Below are 21,958 nucleotides of genomic sequence, written 5' to 3'. Positions count from 1 at the left end.
ACGTCTAGTCTGAGGGTTCAAGGGGTCACGGAGACCTTAAACTGTCACAATGTATATACTTCATACCTAAATATGTGTGTTACATATTAGTACCACGTGCTCTGTTAATATTGTATTTTGTGAAATTTTATTATAAAGTTTATAAAGAACTTTTATTATGATTAGCTACGGTAATTAATTTGAATCTGGCAACCTTTGCACAGCCTCTGAGATGATCTAACAAGAAGACCACTATATAAGCATGGTTGATTGTATTTCTTATATTTGAGAACATCTGTAGATTATGCCATGTTCAGTTTGTGGATAATTAATATACACTGAAAGAATAAATTATATAATATAATTTTATTTATAGATATAGGTAAGTTACACTGCGGTGGGTTGGCACCCTGCCCGGGATTGTTTCCTGCCTTGTGCCCTGTGTTGGCTGGGATTGGCTCCAGCAGACCCCCGTGACCCTGTGTTAGGATTCAGCAGGTTGGACAATGGATGGATGGATGGTAAGTTACAATATCTCCAGTTTGCTAGTAGATTTGCTTGATACAGAAATGCCATTGCACTGAGCGCTTGCCTTAACACTTAGCTCCTCTATGAATAACTATACAAGCAGAAGCATTTGCTGTATACGGCTTGATGACACACAACTTTGAGGCACACTTGTCACTTTCAGCTCTAGACAGATCTAGAGGCGATTGCAGTTTATTCTGGGAGAAAAGGGGAAAGATAATTAAGCAGTAAGGGTTATGAAGCATAGGATTGGATTTTCATGTCAAGTGTGTGGTGTCGAGTTTACAGAAGCTGCATGAAAAAGGCCCAAGGAGACTGGTAGGGGTACACTGACTGACTACATCAAGTCAGTATGGAGACTTCATTAGAAAGGTTAATTAAAGGATAGGCTACAATATACTTTGTGATGCTAAGATGGAAACCATGTTGATGCAGTGGTTACAACTGTTTCAGAAAACCAAATGCACTTTCGGGTTCCTGTCTCTGTCTGCATGGAATTTGCATGGGTCTCAGGGTCTCTTTATATACTGGAAACTCCAAATTTCCTCCCACATTCCAAAGATGTGCATAAACATGTTAATTAGATACTCTGAATTCACCCAAAGTGGGGCAGCATTTTAGACTGGCACCCTGCCACCTGATAAAACTCCAGCCAGCTTGTGATAACATTAATGGAAAACTGGGAGAAACCCCAACAGTAATGAGTAAGATGGAGGAGGACAGGATCCAGAGAAACAGAAGTGAATGAAAGCCATCACACAGACAACTGTTAATCAATGGAGTGTACTGGAGAGGCCACTAGTTTAGACATACTGGGCTTGATTAAGAAACAGACTCTGGGACTAATACATTTTTTTTCACTTCCTTTTATTAATCATTGTTTTTCCATTTCTTGTATTCTCATTTGGTTTTCACATTATGTTGCTGGCACCTGTGACCTTGAATTGGATAGAGAGGGTATACATGGAGATACGCATTCAAGGACATACCTGTTGGTCAGGCATACAAGTAAGAACTTCACTGTACTCTGTACACTTGACAATACTACTACTACAACAACTACTATTTTGATTTTAATTTGCTACGTTCATGGATGGCAAATGATTAATGGTGCATTCGTAAACAGTCAAATCACTGTAGGCAACTGTCATGCCAGTTTTAATGAATCTCCAAGGTATGTTAATGACGTTGTATCTACACAAAGAACAGCCTTGTTTCTCTATAAATCACAGGAGCCTGGTCGTCTTTTTTATGTTTACTTAGTTTTCAGACACATCGACTCTTGTAATTTTTTAAAACAGTGAGAAAACAGTGCAACTGTGCCACCTGCTGCAGATCAACACAAGCTGCTTTACAACCTGTTCAATTTCCTTTTACTGTATGTACTCAAGGTGGAAAGATAATGAAAGAAAAAGCAGGAAAGACGATGTTTGAATAGTAAAAATTGGCAGGTAATTTTAGTTTAGGCCAATCCAGTGAATTTCAATAACACATTCACAGAGAAACAGGATCTTTTTCACCATGGTTTATGTAATGGTAGCTGGCTCTGCAGCATAAAGAGCATGCTGAGGTCCTTGATGACATCTTTCTTCCTTTTTGAGCATTTACTCCCTTGAGTTCTTTTAAGCATATACTGTATATAGTAACAAGTAGTCAATATTTACTTTTTCATCGGCATTGTCCTCCTCTCCTACATAACTATTTGCCTTCTTTAACCAAGACTGCGAGCCTTGGGTTTACACCACCATTAAACACTGCTTGTAATGCCAGCCTGTTGTTTTCACCGGTTAGCTATATTCCTTTACATAAAGCAACATCACACACAAGCAAAGATATAAAAACAGAGCTCTGTCTGTTTGTTGAAAACATTTCCTATTTGTCTTTAATGCTGCAGAGTAATTTCTACATGGTCTCTGGCTATTGTGACTTGCAATGCTCCAGCAGCTGGGAGTCTAAAAAAGTATGAAGGAGTGAACTGCTGGACGGGAATAAGATGGCATCCATCTCTATCTATTCATTTATTCTGTGAACTGGCACTACTGAGTGCAAAGCGGTAATAAGTGGAAGAGAATGCTGAAGCACGCACCCATGGAGCCATCTAAGAGATAATAGTTGACCTAACACACACATATTTGAGGTGTGGATGGAAGCGAGAGGGAAAAAAACAACATGGAAACTAGGAGAACAAGACATAATCCACACCCAGAGAGGGTCATTCCTTTGGAGACATGTGAATCAGGCATCCTTGAGTTTTTCATTTGGCTTTGGATCACAAGTTGAAAATATCGGCGACACTTTAGTTTAGGTACTAAAAATGCATCTATTTCTCATTTAACAAAGGCTTCTTTGGGTGTTCATAACAATTAGAAAGTATCAGTAAAGTGTTTCTTCAGCTCTGCAATGTGACCTACTAACAAAACTTCACTCTGGAGTGGTCTGAGGTGGCTTCACTTCAACTCACTTCTCTTGACATTACATGTTTATTACAAGACCTGTGAATCTTTCATATTAAGACATATTACCATCATGTAAATATGCCACATTGCACAGAAATCGATAACCTACCTATTGATGTTCATAAGTGCTATGAAGGTAATGTGACATAAGAGTAAATGTGTAATAGATGCAGTTTTAGCAGTACCTAATCTAAAGTGTTACCAAATTATTCAAATCCGCCAGGCACTAATGTTCACTGATCTATAAAGTTAGACGTTATGGGTAATATTCTGCAAAACATGAAAATGAAAGCCCTGTTCATGCTAAATTTTATTTCCTTCCAAGGGGCATAAAGCAGAACTTTTTCAATATTTCCTTTATACATCTCTCGCTTTTATAAAAAATAATGAAGTTATAATGACTATTTTTTACAGAACAGTTAATGGAGTTACTCCATCTTTTATTTAGATTTACCGTATACACTCACATTTTAGTTATCCCGTGTATAAGTCAGGGCTTGATTTTACTGTATAATTTCTGGTATTTTATAATGTCGGTCGTATGCGGAAAACTCACGTTATTGGTCCAAGAGATTACGATATGCTAACGCCTGCCTGAGAGAGTAACCACGAAGCATGCTGCCTTTTTTTCCATGTATTGTGCCTATGTGACCACACAGTAATACCCGAACTATTCCGAAGCGACGTTTGCACTGTTTTGTGTTTTTTGCATCTCACACCCTCATACACCTTTATCGTAAGAGCATCCCTTATCTACGATAGAGCGTTCGATCAGAAGAAAATATGAAGCTAGTTTTAAATTAAAAGTAGTTGAAGCGGCGAAAGAAATTAGTAACTGTGCTGCTGCAACAAATTCAATGCGTCTGAGAAACTGATGCGAGATTGGAGGAGGCAAGAAGATGTAAAAAAAAAAAAAAATTAAGCATTGTATTTTTGAATGGCCGTATAAGTCGGGGTCTGATTTTATGATCAATTTTTTGGGTTTCAAGACCTGACTTATACACGAGTATATACGGTATTCATAAAACTGCTTCTTTAGTGGTCTAAGATGGAGCTAAGTTCGGTGCTTCATTCTGGGTAGTAAATATGTCAGCCAAGGGACTCTGGCATGTTTTACATATCTTTTAACTTGTCCTGCCATGACTGACTATAGAAACTGAGGTACTTTTATCTTTTGTCAGTGCTAACCTTTAGTTAGTCAGTCAGTCATTATCCAATCCGCTATATTCTAACACAGGGTCATGGGGGTCTGCTGGAGCCAATCCCAGGCAACACAGGGCACAAGGCAGGAAACAAACCCCGGACAGGGCACCAGCCCACCGCTGGGAGCGCAAACACACATACACCCACACACCAAGCACATACTAGGGACAATTTAGGATCGGCAATGCACCTAACCTGCATGTCTTTGGACTGTGGGAGGAAACCAGAGCACCTGGAAGAAACTCACACAGACACGGGGAGAACATGCAAACTCCACGCAGGGAAGACCTGGGAAGTGAACCCAGGTCTCCTTACTGCGAGGCAGCAGCGCTACCACTGCGCCAAACATTAATTTTTATAGTGCATTTCTATAGCAAAACCATTTTAAGGAACTTTACAAATCTAGATACTTAATGAAATTAGTTACATACTTGTTTTTTTTTTAAATTCGAAGCACAGGCAGGTTAAGAGTCACTCTGCGAGTTGTCAGAGGGAAAATGCCTTAGTCACTACATCACACTGCCTCCATAGTAAAAGTGTAAAAATTCAAAATGTATTGATAATGTGCTATTACATAAGCGCCTCTTTATTTGGTGTCATTACACACTACTGTGATATGCACCGTTGAAAGCAAATGATTTGTTTCTGTTTCAGTCAAATACTCCAACTTTAGCTTCTAGCACTAGCATGGTATAATAACTCTTAAAGACTCATGCACAAAAGATATTTCTCTATAATTCAATGGTCCTATTATCAATATAACTCACTACAGAAACATTTTGTTCATTACGTTCAACTTTGATGTTTTTTTCATTGTAATATAGCTCAGTTTTCCAAAGTACCCCTTAAGCCGCAAGACAGGCAACTGTGGAGTTATATGAATAATTTTGGAAATTCAAATATAACAACTTGTCCTTAAGCTCGATAAAACAACATTGGATGAAGATCTTATAGTCATAATCACAGAATATGGCAATTCAAAAAATATTAAATTTCTAAAATTACTGCTAGAAATTAAATAATACAATTTAAAAGAGTACATAAATCTATTCAGAATTTGACTTGAGCTGAGAGAGGTAGCAGTGGGCACCACACACCTCTTTTGGCTTTGCCTTTGAGTCTGTCTCTTTTTTACCGTACTCATGTAGGCTTTTTAGAATATCAGCAGACACTGATTCTCTTACTGTCTTTAAAGTACTCTCATCCATCTTTAATAATCCTTCTGAAGTAGTTGCCTTTGTCACATTGCTAGTCATCTGCCTAATTTCACCAGATTGGAGGAATACTCTCCTACCTTTACTGCACAAGAGCCTAGGGATGTACTTTAAAACAGAAAAATCAATCTTTCCATTACAAAACCTGCAGAATTCAGTTTAGGTCAACCTTTGAGTCTATCCCAGCATATCAGACTTAAGGCATAAGTCACCAATTAGTGTAACGTGCAAAATAATAAAATGAAAGTGAATATAACTCAATAGGAGTGGGCCCAGTACTCCTACATAATAGAACAGAATTTGTTGAATACTGCTCCTCCTTTTCAACATTCATGATAATACAGCATATGATCATAGATCTTCATCAGCTGATCTTTGCTTCCAAAGTTATCATTTAGCAGGGAAAGGAGTACTAGGGTGTTGTACCGTGTTAGCCATTATGAATGTAGAGAAAAGCCAAGCAAAATGACACCTTTTATTGGCTAACTAGAAAATGATAGAGAAAATCAAAAACAGAAAAAAAGATAAAATTGTGTCATTTAGAGTTATAATGTATTATTCCTACATTGTCCTTCATTTCAAAAACACAATAAAGAGATTATAAAGAGAGGGAGAGTGATTGAGAGAGAGTGAACACACAGAGGGTGATTGGCAATTAATGAAAGGCCCATACAGAATGGGCTGTACCAACGGGAGGCAGAGGGGAGCAGGTACTTTTAGACACCCTGAATGCAGAACCACAAAAATGCAGCAGGAGTATTCCCCTAAGTTTGTTCTAGCTTGGGATTTGCCATTTGGATCTTAACTATTTGATCTGTCAGGTCACACTCGAAACACAGCTTTAAAAAGTATGAAAAATAGGTGTTAGAGAATTTCAGATTGTTGAAGCTCATCCCCCACCCTCAAAGTAAGAGGGGGAGAACAGCAGGGGGCGGGTTGGGGGTGGAATAGAGTGAGTGAGGCCAGGACACACCGCTATCCCGGCAGAGCAGATGTTTATCTACTTGAGGAGCACGAGGCAGGCACAAGGTAAATGAATCTTTGCTTTAATGTCCTGTCCTCTTTTTCACTCTGTCTCACTTGAACTTTCATTGATGCTCATACAGTATGTGTTGTGCTTATATCTGCCTGGACAGATGGAGTAGAAGGGGGACAAAACTATTTTTTTCTACTTTTATAATCAGATATTCAATATTTTAGAAACCTGAAGTGCATTTCTCTCTACTTATGGAAGGAAACATTATAATGGAATGTTCCAAATTCGAGTCAAACATTGTGCAATTAATTATGTGATTATGAAAAATACAAGCATGATGTGAATTAGGGGGCTTTAAGTGTTGATTATGACTAAATTAATTTTGTATATTATTTTTTAATGTTCTGCTGAATGTATTTTTGGTTAGGCTACATTTTACAATTAGAAAAGTGGCCAAAAAGTGTGATAAAACCTAGCAAAAAAGAGGAATTTATTAAAAAAAACTTTTATGTTACATCTTCATTAGGTTAACAGAATAATATTGCCTCTGGAAAGGGGAGGCATTCCCATTTTCTTTTAAAAAAAATAAACATGTTTTACAAGTTTATTCATAATTAATAGATGCCAAGAAAATTGGAAAAATGAAGCATTTTTGGCACCTTGCCATTGAATAAACACTTAAATGACTTAAGTGACACATTCAAGCTCAGTTATAATAAAACCAGCTTATTTTCCACAATTTGGTGACAGGAATTCAACATCAAAAATGAACAGACACTATCAATTTACTTGATCCATTAGCAAGGCTGACACCCAAAATTGTGCTTTTATAGTTCATTGGAAGAATATGCATCCATCCACTAGGCAAATTAAGCATCTGTTTCTTTCAAAATTCTACAGTTTTAGTCTAACTGTTATTATGATTACAGATTTATTGAACAGACTGCTGCAAGGCACAATTACTGTTTGATGGATTGGTGCACATTAAAAGCAACTTTGCCTGTATTTACTTCAAGACCAGAAGAAGTGTGGTGATAGATAGATAGATAGATAGATAGATAGATAGATAGATAGATAGATAGATAGATAGATAGATAGATAGATAGATAGATAGATAGATAGATAGATAGATAGATATGAAGGTACTATGTAAAGATAGATAGATACACCATAAATGCAATACTCAAATGTGATGTTCAGTCATACAGTCACAAACATGACTAAGTCAATACTATATTTTTATAAAGCTTTCACAGCAATCTAACGTGGCCCAACCACATCATGAAGGGCACTGGAAGTTGTGGTGTTCTTGTCTGTAGCTGGCACTTTCTCCCTCTTGAATGCTCACCTTGTTTAAGAGATGAAAACCTTTTGATTTTATATTTAATCCATCCATTATCCAACCTGCTATATCCTAATTACAGGGTCACGGGGGTCTGCTGGAGCAGACAACATAGGGCACAAGGCAGGAAACAAACCCTGGGCAGGGCGTCAGCCCACCGCAGGGTACACACACACACACACACACACCCACCCACACACCAGGGACAATTTAGGATCAGCAATGCACCTAACCTGTATGTATGACTGTGGGAGGAAACCGGAGCACCCGGAGGAAACCCACGCAGACACGGGGAGAACATGCAAACTCCACGCAGGGAGGACCCAGGAAGCAAGCCCGGGTCTCCTAACTGCGAGGCAGCAGCACTACCCACTGCGCCACTGTTCTGCCCATTTTATATTTAAATGAAGACTAAAGACTCAGCTTTTCTTGATTGCATTAAAACAAAGGTATTCTTTGGTTTATTCTCCCACACTTGTTTTGACCTTGCTGCTATCTCTTCTTCTTCTTTCGGCTTCTCCCGTTCGGGGTTGCCACAGCGGATCATCCAAAATTGTTGTCCGCATATTGATTTGGCAAAATTTTACATCAGATGCCCTTCCTGACATAACCCTCCCCATATATATTATTACAGTACAGTATGCACTGTTTGATTTTTTTTTTTCAGCACTTGTAAATTTGGTAATTGCGTTGTAGAGAACTTTGTTAAGGTTCTTGCTATAAAAATGCTATTTGATAACATGCATAATTAATGTATAATACAACATAACAATTATGCTTTTAATACATGCAAATGACCAAAGGATCAAGAAGCTTTTGAAAAGGCAAGAAACAGACTTACGTCAAGTGAAAGTGATACAAGTCTGATAGGTAAAGGTAAAACAGATGCAACTGTATGGTGGATTTCAGATGTGTTATATCAGATGGCATGCGTACAAGCTTACACAGCCCCAAGACATACACCTTTCAGTTGAAAAACACTTTGGTTTGGCAGAGAAACACAAACAATGAAGACAACGACAGGCATCTGGTATGCTGTAGATCTTCCAGTGTAATCTGAAGCTCATACTGAAGGTACTAATGTAAAATATGCTCTGGTGAGGTTTTCTCCCAGGTGTGAAATTTTCCAGTAGTTATGCAGTGTGTTCTCTCTTGATTTTCCTGCTTTGTGTCACATTAAATCCGATGCTAAATATCAGTCGAAAATAATCATGGAAAATGAGCTGAAATGAACCCATTAGCCTGAAGGTGAGCTTTCAAGGCTTCAATGAGAATCGGACAGCAGCACTGAATGAAAAAGTCAGAGATGTTGACTGAAAATGACAGTTACAATTAGAGTGCCACAGAGAGAAATGCATACAATTCAGAGGCAGGTGAACTGATGGCAACACAGAAACCCTGAGATTTTCCAAAATTCCATATAGAAAAGAGAGGAAATGCAAATAAGTAAAAACTATAGGAGTAGATTTTTAATTAGAGGGAGCCAGAGACCGAAATACACTGCCAGTTACAGTATCTTTAGGACGGTATTACAATAGGTTACACTAAATAGCATGTTCTTTCAGCCTAGAAAGTCATGCTGGTACAGCTTGCTACACGTCTTTGGCATGAAAGGCCTAGTAAGGTTCAATTTCTGTGTCAGAGGCGCTGCACAGAAAAATGAACGTTTGACATAAGCTATAAACTAAAGTATTTAAAGGCCTGGTCCTCTTATCCTTTACTTACAGACTTATACAGCTGCCCCTCCTGCACAACAGCTATGGTCTTTCCAGATGCTAGAAGTTGCTAACTCTTCAGAACCCTTTGAATGTGCCCAATTTTGCACAGGGAGAAGCTGCTGATTAAACTTTAGGAAGCTAATGAGGCTTACAGCTTTGTAGTCATTAGAACTGGCCTGACATTTGTCTTAAAATAATTTCACAAGCCAGTGTTTTCAGCTCTAGTCCAGACTTGGGCTTTCTTCTGGCTCAATTATAGTCTGACATTTACAAATGCTACTGAAGCAGCTGGTTGAAGGGTTTCTTTTTAATAATCCTCAATGTGCAAAAACACAATCATTCCACTCAGATAAGCAGCCCAGCATATTGGTTGCTAGTTTTCTGTTACTAAAAGGTGAAATGCTGACCTTGCTTCCTTAATACAACTAATCAAGTGCATTTTTAGATATACTGTATAGCCCTTTTCCATAGTGCTCTAAATCTTGGATGTACACTGCATTATTTTTTCTTTCCTAATTTGTAATTGTTCTTCATTCAACTAAACAAACTCTGGCATTTTAATTAAAGAATGTTGTTACAGACACAGTCCTAATTTACTCATTTATAATTTCGCTTTTAATAAAATAGCTTTCTCAATCAGACCTGTTATTAATACAACTTAATTTACTTACTCATCATCTTTCATTAAAGCAGTACTATTAAATAGATAAACATTTGTCTTTTTCAATTAATTCATCCTCATGATCAGCTTATTTAGTTTTGGGTCATAAAGAGATGGTCCCTACTCTAGCAAAATCAGGCACAAGGTGGGATCAACCCTTGACAAGGCACACTCATGCCAAAACAGACACCATTAATTTTAAAACACAATTCAAAAGATCGGCTGGCTGGTAAGGAATTACAAGGGTGGAAATTGCAAGACAGTGGAACAGAACAAGGAGCAGGTTTCATTGAGAACTAAATATCATAGGTCTATGGCATGCAAACCAAGATTAAGATGGAACTTATAAGTTGACTGAATGTTTAAGAGTTGCTCTAAGATTAGTAGTAGTGGGAGGCCATTAGAAACCCCAGAAGTGATAATATGTCAGTTTGCTCTGGAAGTGAACCTCAGGAAGTGTTTAAAAGCTGGCCAAATTGAGTCTATGGTAAGGAAGTGACTTGAGCAAAGGTTCACTTGCATGAAAAGAGGGACAAAAGGGAAAGGCCAGGACTCTGGTTGGATATTGAAATGTGAAAATATGGAAAAGCCACCCCAGCTGAGAAACAGGATGACCTGCTCAGAAGTGGAACAGGTCTTTTGTTTTCTTTTTCTTTGTGCTGTTCCTTTTGTGTATTTTTGGTTTAATTTTGAAGTATCATTAGTATTATTCTCATTGTGGAGGTGGTCCTGTCTAAGTACAACTAAAAAGAAAAAAAAGGACAGATGATGTTTTAATATAGTACCAAATAGCATTACTATCTTAATTGTCACAAATACAATTAAAATTACTTAAATTTAAATATTTGAGTTTGTGACTTAGAATTCTCTCAAGTATTATCATTAATGATAAACCACTCCTCCAAGCACTTCTTGATAATGCAAGTCTGCTTTCCTCTGACACATCAGTCCACTTAGCGCCACAATGGTGGTGTGGTTGGCACTGTTATGTCACAGTTCCACTCCCAGGCTTAGTCACATTCCACTCTGTGTACCAGTTGGGTTTTTCTGTTCGTTTTCCATAGTCCTGCGATGGATTTGCATTCTGTTCAGTCTGTCCCATCAGGCATAAGGCACAAACTAACACTGCAAGACCCAAACTTGTTGCCCAAAGTAAATATTAAGCTGGACATTTTAATTTTCAGTGGGTGAATTAATCCTGGTCTTAGTTCTGAGAACTATTTTAATAAAGTGTTGATATGCAAAGAATTTAAATAAAACAAACTAGCCAACCTGCGGCGCAGCATACGCCGAATAATTATTTATTGATGAGTGAACACTTCCTGAAAGATACAGTTGTCCAAATGGGGTGGATTTGAGGATACGACTGTGAGTGAATGAAAAGATGGAACTCTGGAGAGAGCAACATACAATTGTCCATGACTGAAAATTGGTTGTGGCAGATACAGGCATATCTTTTTGAAAGTTTGTCCCTGCAACTTATTAATTGTCATTGCAAAGGCCAATCTAACAGGAAATTGTCTGTGTGTAAAAGTAAAAGGCAAATTTGAATCTGACGGGGTCAGGGATATCCAGGGAATATGGACAGTTTTGTGAGGTAGAAGCTGCGATTGTTTTACACTCTACTACATTGCGGTGAATGCTGGTAACAGTCAATCTAGTGTCTTTACAGAGACTTCTTGCTGGCATGAGGTTTCTGAGAAGCATGACGACTGAACCAATTTTAACTTTGAGTTTATGCGGAGGCATGCCAGTGGGAGTAAGACTGCTAAGAAATTCTTCGGGGAATGAAACTTGATGTGCGGGATCATCTGTGACGATGGAGTCAACGCTGATGAAAGTTACTTCGTCGGTAGGGATAAGTTTCAGTACCTGTTCATTAAGGTGTAGTGAGTCTTCGTTGGTGACGCTTAATATAGCTTGCATACTGAGCTGTTCCGCAGTCACAGTTGAAAAGTCGATGTCGCCGTATATTTGTTGAACGGGATCAGAAATAAAAGGAAAACAATGTGAAGGTAATGTTGCAGGTGTTCCGTTTTTCCCGTCTTGCGAAATCTTGTTCGTGAGGAAGAACTGTCATATTTGTCGTCAGTGTAAGTACATGCATGTGACGCCACAAAGGTTGCTTGTTAATGCAACCGGCGACAGTAAGTGCTAGAGTTGGCGGGCGGGGCTCTGGCGTGCGTGCGTGCGTATCCCATGGTCGGGCGACTTGGTGGATTATATATAGAAAAGCAGCCGGAACCGAAAAGAACAATGAAAAGTCAATGTGGCTCAGAGGTGCATGTGGACTGTAGCAGAGATGAAAGTGACTGAGGTGGTGTTTGGTGAGGTGCTGCGTGCCTCGAGAGCGAGGGTGGACTCGGGAGGAGGGTTAGAGTTGGCGGGCGGGGCTCTGTCATGCGTATCCCATGGTCTTAGAGTTGGTGGGCGGGGCTCTGTGAGTTGGCGGGCGTGGCTCTGTCTTGCGTGTGTCTTGGCTCTGTCTTGCGTGCGTCTTGCTTGCCATGGAATTAGTGAATTATATATATAGATAACAAAAATGTAAACAGCAGTCATTCAAGCACTCAACTGAAGAGATTGATCCCAACATCCTTCTCTTCAGCAGATGAACTAATGTCAATACAATAGACCTTTTGCTCAAAAACCCAACTAGAAATAACAGAACTAAACCCAGATGACCAAAACAAATATAAAACCAGCCAAAAAAATTAAAGGCACTGACCATCATGTAGGTGCTACAGGTATATTATAAGGCCATTTTAGTCACATATTATATTAAAAACATAACTTTGGAGTATGTGAGGGTGTTGGTTACTTACTGTCCAATGTCCTAAAATGAAAAATTTGTTTCACTGCTTGCTTACAAACATTCTGGTTTCTCACTTAAATAACATTGAATCCATTTGCTCCCCATACAATGCATTATTTGACAAAGTTATCAAAAAAAGATGTGCAGTTTCTGCTGGTGCGACAATCAATTGTTCTTAAGGTATATCATTTCTGAAATATACTGGGCAATTACATGGAACAAGTTTACTAAAAATAATTCTAATCTTTTCATTCAATAGTGTCAGATAATAAAATGGGATTAATAGTAATTCTATTCATACCAGTAACGGCGCACTACTTGAAAATGTGCAGTGAATACACTTGCCTTGAGCATTCATAGTTTACCTCCTCTTACTCTGTATGTTTAGCATTCGTTTGCTCAGAGGTGATGCGCTTGCTGCTTCCTGAGCAGCTCTTCTTTTTTCCACCCTAGCGGCCTGCTTCTTCTCTTCTTTCGTCGGCATCTTTTTGCATTAAAACTGATTAAGTCAGTGTTTGTGTTGCAATTACTTAGTAAGTTTTCCTTAATTTGTCACTTAAGCTGGCAGTTGAGGCAGATTGAAGACTTAAGAATGATTTAAGCTATGAAGAGGTAGAGGAAGTGATGGCGAAGGTGGTAGGGATGAGAACGGCTGCCGAGAGTTTATTCTACAATAAAATTAAAAACAAATAAAAAGAGGAATAACCTTGGAGGTCAATCATCACCCCGAAAGCAGATAGTAGACGTCACGTAGTATATGTGTACCAAATTTCAGGTCAATAGTTGAAACGGTTTGCGAGCTACAGGTGATTTAAAATCCTAGACAGACAAACGGACAGCCATGGTAGCGTATCATATATTTACCAGTAACAGCACACAGCACGTTACGTGCAGTGAACACACTTGACTTATAGTTTTCATACTCTTTCTCTGTATGTTTAGCATTCGTTTGCGTGCTTCTTCCTGAGCAGCTCTCCTTTTCTCCACCCTAGCAGCCCGCTTCTTCTCTTCTTTCATCTGCATCTTTTCGTGTTAAAACTGATTAAGTCAGTGTTTTTGTGTTGAAATTACTTAGTAAGTTTTTCTTAATTTTTTTTTTTTCTTAAATTCTGAAATTTTACTAAGGAGTGGCTTCCGTCTGGCCACTCTACCATACAGGCCTGATTGGTGGATTGCTGCAGAGATGGTTGTCCTTCTGGAAGGTTCTCCTCTCTCCACAGAGGACCTCTGGAGCTCTGACAGAGTGACCATCGGGTTCTTGGTCACCTCCCTGACTAAGGCCCTTCTCCCCTGATCACTCAGTTTAGATGGCCGGCCAGCTCTAGGAAGAGTCCTGGTGGTTTCGAAACTTCTTCCACACGATGGAGGCCACTGTGCTCAGTGGGAAGCAGCAGAAATTTTTCTGTAACCTTCTCCAGATTTGTGCCTCGAGACAATCCTGTATCGGAGGTCTACAGACAATTCCTTTGACTTCATGCTTGGTTTGTGCTCTGACATGAACTGTCAACTGTGGGACCTTATATAGACAGGTGTGTGCCTTTCCAAATCATGTCCAGTCAACTGAATTTACCACAGGTGGACTCCAATTAAGCTGCAGAAACATCTCAAGGATGATCAGGGGAAACAGGATGCACCTGAGCTCAGTTTCGAGCTTCACGGCAAAGGCTGTGAATACTTATGTACATGTGCTTTCTCAATTTTTTTATTTTTAATAAATTTGCAAAAACCTCAAGTAAACTTTTTTCATGTTGTCATTATGGGGTGTTGTGTGTAGAATTCTGAGGAAAAAAATGAATTTAATCCATTTTGGGATAAGGCTGTAACATAACAAAATGTGGAAAAAGTGATGCGCTGTGAATACTTTCCGGATGCACTGTATGTCCAAGTGTCTGTTGATGGCGTTCGCATTTGATAGCCAAGATTCGGCCAGCTCTCTGGCACTTTTAGTACTGGCCTTAAATTTTACTTGTACATTGTCCCAGTTAAAATGTATGTCCTGTTGATTTAGTATGCGTATAGATCAATGATAGTGAGTCCTTTCTGCTGACGACATTGCGATGTTCCTGTATACGTGTTGCGATTCTTTTTGAAGTTTGTCCTATGTATACCGCTGAGCAAGAACTGCATGGAATGCTATAAACTGCGTTTCATGTTTCTGCTGTCGATTTCTTGTTTTTAGAATTAAAGAGGACCGTGCGCAAATTGTTTGTGGGTTTGTGTGCTATTCTGATGCCTGACTTGGCCAGGATGCACGCTGCACCTTCAGGCACCTTGTGGTGATAAGGGAGTGAGTGCCAGGTGGGGTGGGGGTTCTGATTTACATCGATTGTTTGCTGAGTTTTTTGGCGTCTTCTGTGTAAGCTACGATTAATAAATGTTTTTGAGTATCCGTTTGAAGTGAAAAGATGGAAGAGATAACATCTCTCATTCATTTTTTTCTCTTTCGTATTACAATGGGTGTGGACTCTTCTGAATAGAGTTTTAACACAGATCCGTTTATGAGATACTGGGTGGTTGCTGGCGAAGTGTAATATCTTGTCTGCGTAGCATTCTTTATGGTAAACACTTGTGGTCAGGGTGGCGTCATTATTTCTTTTCATGTAGATGTCCAGGAAGCTGATGTGTTGGTTCATTTCTTTTTCCATGGTGAATTGGATTGCAGGGAATATTGTGTTGATGTGGTTGTAGAATTCACTCAGCTGTATATATCCTGTATATATATATATATTTTTTGGCAGTTTTGGCATGACCCTTTGTATAACCTTCTGGTGTAACTTTTAGCCAGGGGCCTCCAAACTTCGGGCCTCACCAAGTGGGTCCACTTCCACTGATGGAATACAACATGCCGGTGACTAGCAAGCCACTTGTAGTGGCAGTGTGGAAATTTCAAAATACCCTCTGTAGTTGGTCTCTCAAAAGCAAATACTCTAGAGTGAGAGAAAAGCAGTAGTGCACTACTGGCAGACACCTTGAAGTCAGAGAAAGTTGCATTAGAAGAGATCCTTTAGGGGCAGATGCTCTCCAATAAAATAACTGGAAGAGGGGAACCATAAAACCCCTAGCACACAAATAACAGAAAATAGAGTAAAAATTCTTAATTGGATTTGTTAAACTAATTCCAAAAAAGTTAACCATTTTAATAAAAAAAACATTCAAAACTAAATACCAAAGACTGAACAAAGAAACGAAAAAATAAGTAAAACAAGAACAAAATGTTAAAACTATTACAAAAAAATCTTTGAAACAAAATGTTAAATCCAAAATGCTTCATCTGAGAAGAAAAAGGAAAGAGTCAAAAAGGCAGAAAATCCAAACTTGCATAACAAAGAGCACAAACAATGGCAACCAACACCAAGGGAGCCAAGCAAAGAGCAAAAATAATAAACTAGCTAATGCCTCAGTGATTATTCTAAAGCAGAGGCTTTAAATAAAAAAGTAAATGATGGGAAAGGGACTGGAACAAAATTGAAAATAATTAATAAAAGAAAAAAAAAGAACAGACAAGGGAATATGGGTAATTTAGAAAATGTATGAATAATAGAAAAACACTTCCAAACAAAGATACAGTCATGACACCAATAGAAGACGCACTGACATGAGAATGCAATGATTTTGTAGATTGATCCCATAAGTAATCTTTGGAATGGCTTTATGCAGTGTAAGTTCCAAGATGGACAGATTGGCATCCCAACCAGGAAGGATGATGGTTCCTTACCCGGACGGGAGGCCAAAGTGGAAGGATATGGATGGTCAAGCCTCCCAGCCAGGGTAGTTGCAGATACCTATCCTGGCCGGAAAGATATAACAGAAGGACAGTGAAGAATTGTCTCTTGGGGCCAGGTAGCCCCCAGTACACTAGACAGCAACATCCTTTGGGTAGAGCTCCTATTTGTACACCTGCAGTGAACCTTGGGAATTGTAGTCCTGATGGGAAGCCCTGTATTGGTACGTGGGTATTGCCAGAAGAAGCTGTGGTACGGGGACTCACAAATTTTAAGGAGGTTCCGCCTGACCTGGAAGTGCTTCCAGTGTGCAATCATGTGGCACCAGAAGTACTCTCATATCTGGCATAAAAGGAGTAATTCAACCTCATCCAGGTGAGTTGGAGTGGGAAGGTGAAGAACAAGGCTTGTCTGGAGGAGAGTAGAGGAGAATTAATATAGGAATTGTTCTTGTGGATACTTTTTGAAGGTAGGATCTGAAAAAGGCATTTGTAGATACAGTAATAAAGTTGACTTTATTTTGAACCCTTGGCTGTCTACATGCACTGTGTCAGGACTCTGGGGCTCAGTGGAGCCAATTATCTGACACAGTAGATAATCTCAGTCTCACATGCTCTTTTCTACAGTTCTTTTAAAATTGGAGCCGAGTAGAAATTTGTGGCTTGAGACACAAAGAGACAGAATAAGATGAGATGAAAGGGTAACTTGTGATGTTATTTTAAGATGGATAAGTGGTAGAGTGTGGAATAGTGGGTCCAACAGCTAGGAAATCAGTGGTCCATTTTTAAATAAATAATTGTGCCCCATGAAAAGTGCAGCAGCCAAATGGGTGCAGGTATGTGAAGTGCGTTTCGCTCCATGGTTAATTAAGGTGTTGGCTGACCACGACGCATACATGTACGGAATGGGAAGGATCAGTCCGGTGCCTCAAAGATGCTGCGGAGGGAATGGTTCATCACACCCGTACCCAATTAGATAGCAGAGTATACAAGCAGCCTGCACAGGACAGAAAGGGAGAAAAGACTGAAAGAAAGACAAAGAAAAGAATGGAGGTTAAAAGACGGGAGAAAAGAAGGCAGGAGAGAGCTGGTGCAAGAGTGAGCAAGTGAGAGAGGGAGGAGACAGGCAGCCATGAGGAGAGCCCCTCAGGGGAGCGTGAGGCAGACGGTTAGGGCCTAAAGGGGACCATTTCAGCTGAGCAAATCTAGGAGCTGGAGTGACTCAGTGCTTGCTCCCGTGTAAATCCAGGAAAGGTAGCGGGAGTTGGATGGTGCAAAGCAAGGCACACATTGGGAGCCCTATTGAGAGCCATGGACAGCAGGGACCCAGGCCTAGCTTTGGACTGGGGTGCCCTGCTGGGAGCCATGAAACAGCAGGGATTTGGGCCTGTGGAAGAAGGTTGGCTGCACCTGTGGGTTTAACATCTCTTTGTGTTGTGGGACCCGAGCAGGGCAAACCGGGGAGACATCAATTTTAAAAAGAAGCAAAGGGGACTAGGTTTTAAAGAAAAGTTCCTTGCCTTAGGATTGCAACCTCCTTTTTAACAGATTATTTATTTGACTGGTTTTAACTGCCACTGTTTGCTTTGATTGTTTTTATTTAAAGCACTATTCATCTTACACTTACCTCTGGTCTGGTCTGCAATGTATGTGTCCTCATTTGTCTGGCTCATCTCGGTAATATAATTGATGGTGGTGGGTTCAAGAGGCTGCCGGAAGGAACTGGTAGCATGGAGCCAGCCCACACCATCACAGAGAGCCATCCCGGTTGGAAGATGTGAATCTATTTGTACTTGTTCAACAAATCTGGGAAGCAGCAAATTCTACTTGTAATTATTATGAAACTTTGTACAATTCTCCCTTTGTTCACTGCTCATTTGTGTTCTGAATGAATAAACATTGCTTTGTTTAGTGATTTTTATTTGTAATCGAGTAACTTAAAAGAGATGTTCTTCTTGCTTTATCTATGATACTAAAATGGCGGTTGTAAATACAATTGTGTCTTTCAGACTGTGGGCAGACCCAGATGGCATTATCATCACAAAACACTGCAACCAAATGGACTTACAATTTTAGAATAGAGTGAAGACAAACTTCTTCTACAAGAAATCACTTTGAATCTGTGTAACATGTCAACTGACGAAGGAAGTGAGTGCATTTGAACTGTATAGATAACTGTCACCCTGAACAAATTTTTAGAACAACTGCATCCTAGTGCTAAAAGGTCTGATTATATTAGAAATTTGAAAAACAAAGGTTTAATCGAATAGTCCCAGTGTCATTTTATCAAAATCAGTAAAGATTTCTTATGTATAGCGTTCAGTTTTTGGTGATATTTCGTCATTAACAAATACGTACTGATGGACTAACTACACAGGGCAATCATATGTTTCTCTCTGCATCCAATAATTACTCTTTGTGTTTCTCTTTTTGCAGACATGAGTAGTGTGATCTTCACTAATAGTTCTGTGCCAGCTCCAACTCCCAGCTCCCTGGTGACGCTGCTCTTCAGCACGAAGCATCCTCAGTCCACTCCAGCTGTCTCAGCTTATCCTCCAAACCCAGACTCATTGCCTATAATACTGGCAGTGCTGTGCATCTTTCTCCTTTTTGCCAGCTGTGCGGTATTCATGGCACTTTGCAAGCCCAGCAGTCTAGATGACACAAGTCATGCTACTCGGGGAACCATGCCAGACCACCCTACTGATCCCAGCGAACCCCAGCTGCGACTGTGGAAGCGTCTAGGCTCATTGAGACGATCTTTGTCCTCTGTTCATAGAAGCCGTCCAGTATCACTAGCACAACGTTCCCTACCAAGATGGGACTTCCAGTCCAAAGACAATGTCCTCCAGCTAGACTTCATGGAATCTACAAAAATGTGAGGATATTTAAACTGACAGCTAAGGTTACTCAGTCAATCTTTGTCAATCAAAGTGACTAAAGGTGATAGACAACGAAACTTCAAATGGGTTCTGCATTAAATTTTAAATGCTGCATTTCCTTTAAAAATGACATTTAACAAAGGATGGAAGTCATTCAATTAAGTCCTCACTGCACCCGTCTCAATGAATGATCCAACTTACATTACTTGTTTGCAGTTTCATACATCAGATATGGAATTGTTGATAGTTCAAGCTAGGACTGTGATGATTATACTGAAAAGTTAATGCACAATATTTCCTTAATGGAAGAAAATGGCCAAAAGATCCATCTGTTGAGGAAAGATCTAGTTTGTGTAGACAACACATGAAACTTGAGGTCTAACATCATATGAGAGGCAAAAATGAACAGAAATTCTGCAGTGAAAGGAGAGAATTTCCCATTGGGATTAATAAAGTATCTATCTATCTATCTATCTATCTATCTATCTATCTATCTATCTATCTATCTAGAAGAGGTCTCTAATTGTCATGTGGAACACAATCTTTGACTGTATAATCTGAGAGACTCTAGTGAAGTGAATCACACTTTAATGTACTGTATGAGGGACGATATTTAAGAGCGGGTGACAGAAATGCATAGAAAATGAGTAGATACCTGAAAATGAGTAGGCCACTAAATAAAACCAGACCGACTGCTTTCAAAATGACATGCTGACCTATATTACTTTAGTTTTTATGCATTACAACAACATAAAATACAACATGCATAAATGTTCAAAACCATCTGGTCCAATACAGGAGAGTAACAAATTAAGATTTTAATGTTTTGGCTGATGGTAAGTTTTATATATACATTTTAATGGTTATAACTGTTCACATATAGTAGGAAAGAATTCAACATTTACAACAGAATGAAACATGTTGATGAGGACTGTGTTATAAAAACCTGTGTATTTGCCTCATTTTTCCTGGGTATGAGATTTATTTTGTCATGCTAAGGCAAATAATACAATTGCACCTTTTAAGAAAGTGACAGGGCTGACCTCTGCATTTCAGCAATTGCCTGGAAATCCCAACTTGGGGTCAAAAAGTTACGAAATTGTGCAGTTGCATTGAACTACTTGTTTGCCTTCAGTAATTTTATCTTATCCAGAGTTCATTTTTGACTTGCTCCAGATCCTGCCATATGAAGTTTCTGATTGCTGCTCAGCAGAAGGAAAGGAGTTACCATCCAAAACTGAAAGGCAGAATTGTACCTCTGTTATATTATTCAAAACACAAAATGTTCAACTCCAAGCATGATTTGGTCAGGTTCTGAGAATTAATTGTCCATTAGTGTGTCTTTTATACACTGTTTCCATTCAAGTATAAGTTTGGTATTTGTCAAGATTAAGATATTTTTTCATAATAATTGCATACAATAATTTGCCATGGTGATTGTGTTCTTTTATTTTTATAACATTTTAAAGCATACCTTTTCCATTTTTGTAGTATAAAATATTAAATCTCAGGTTAGAAACTGTTTGAGATGCTGTAAATGAAGAGCAGTGTTGAAGAGAGACTGCCACATTCCATAACATAGTTGGACAGATCCCCACTGTATAAACGTTATTTATTCTTTTTTCCAATAATATAACAAATATTTTAGCCATGAGAACTGACAATCCTGCTAATTAAATACAAGTTAAGTAACAGATTTATTAGATCAAGAATTAGAGAATGAACTCAGGATCAGACAAACTAAGGTGCAGTAATGGCGGCAGCCATACCACCTGCGTCTCAGAACAGGTCATCCACCTGAAGCTGAGCAAGTTTGGGCCTTTCCAATACTTGGATGGGAGACCATCTAGGAAAAAGATTGGGTTACTGTTCGAAGAGGTGTTGGTTGGGCCATCAGGGGGTGCTAACCCTGTTGTCTGGATGTGGATCCCAATACCCAAGTGCAGTGATGGGGATACTGTGCTGTAAAATGGCACCGTCCTATAAATGACACACAACACCCTGGTCATCCTCCATAAAGGGAAGGGTGCATCCCAATTTCCAGGCTAAACTGCCCACCACAACCTGGTCATTCAAGGCCCCAAATCATCCCCTGTCTCTAATTGGCTGTCTCTCTTTCACCACTTCACCGCCTAATAGCTAATGTGTGGTGAGCAGACTGGTGCAAAAATGGCTTCTGTTGCATCATGCAGGTGGGGGCTACACATTACTGGTGGTTGAAGTGGCTACCCACTCACTATGTAAAGCGCTTTGAGTTGTGAGAAAAGTGCTATACAAATGTAAATAATAATAATAATATTAAGAGAAAGAAAATAGCAGGAAATTCCTTTAAACTCTATTCAAGGAAAAAGAAAGGGTTCAATAATGAACAGTACAAGATAAAGTTCAAGTAAAAGTGATATGTTTTTATATCGTCTTTGTTTATTAGGTGCGCCTGTGTCCTTACATCCATATTAATAAAAACAT

At 39.2% G+C, this 21,958-nt stretch overlaps 2 protein-coding genes across 4 annotated transcripts in view; one reads left to right on the top strand and one right to left on the bottom strand.

Moving 5' to 3' along the window:
• The window catches only part of cdh23 (cadherin-related 23), a 1,336,251-nt gene that overhangs the window by 366,978 nt on the left and 947,315 nt on the right, over positions 1-21,958 (bottom strand). The window lies entirely within an intron of this gene.
• Positions 6,172-20,241, top strand: LOC114646839 (uncharacterized protein C10orf105-like). Its single transcript, XM_028795205.2, has 3 exons — positions 6,172-6,409; positions 18,620-18,758; positions 19,047-20,241. Exons 2-3 carry the CDS (start codon positions 18,740-18,742, stop codon positions 19,490-19,492), a joined length of 465 nt encoding a protein of 154 aa, XP_028651038.1. The 5' UTR covers positions 6,172-6,409; positions 18,620-18,739; the 3' UTR covers positions 19,493-20,241.

The sequence above is a fragment of the Erpetoichthys calabaricus genome, chromosome 2 (assembly GCF_900747795.2).
Source record: "Erpetoichthys calabaricus chromosome 2, fErpCal1.3, whole genome shotgun sequence".
Taxonomy (NCBI): Eukaryota; Metazoa; Chordata; class Cladistia; order Polypteriformes; family Polypteridae; genus Erpetoichthys; species Erpetoichthys calabaricus.
The sequence above is the reverse complement of the archived record's forward strand: the minus strand, read 5'-3'. Positions and strand labels throughout refer to the sequence as shown.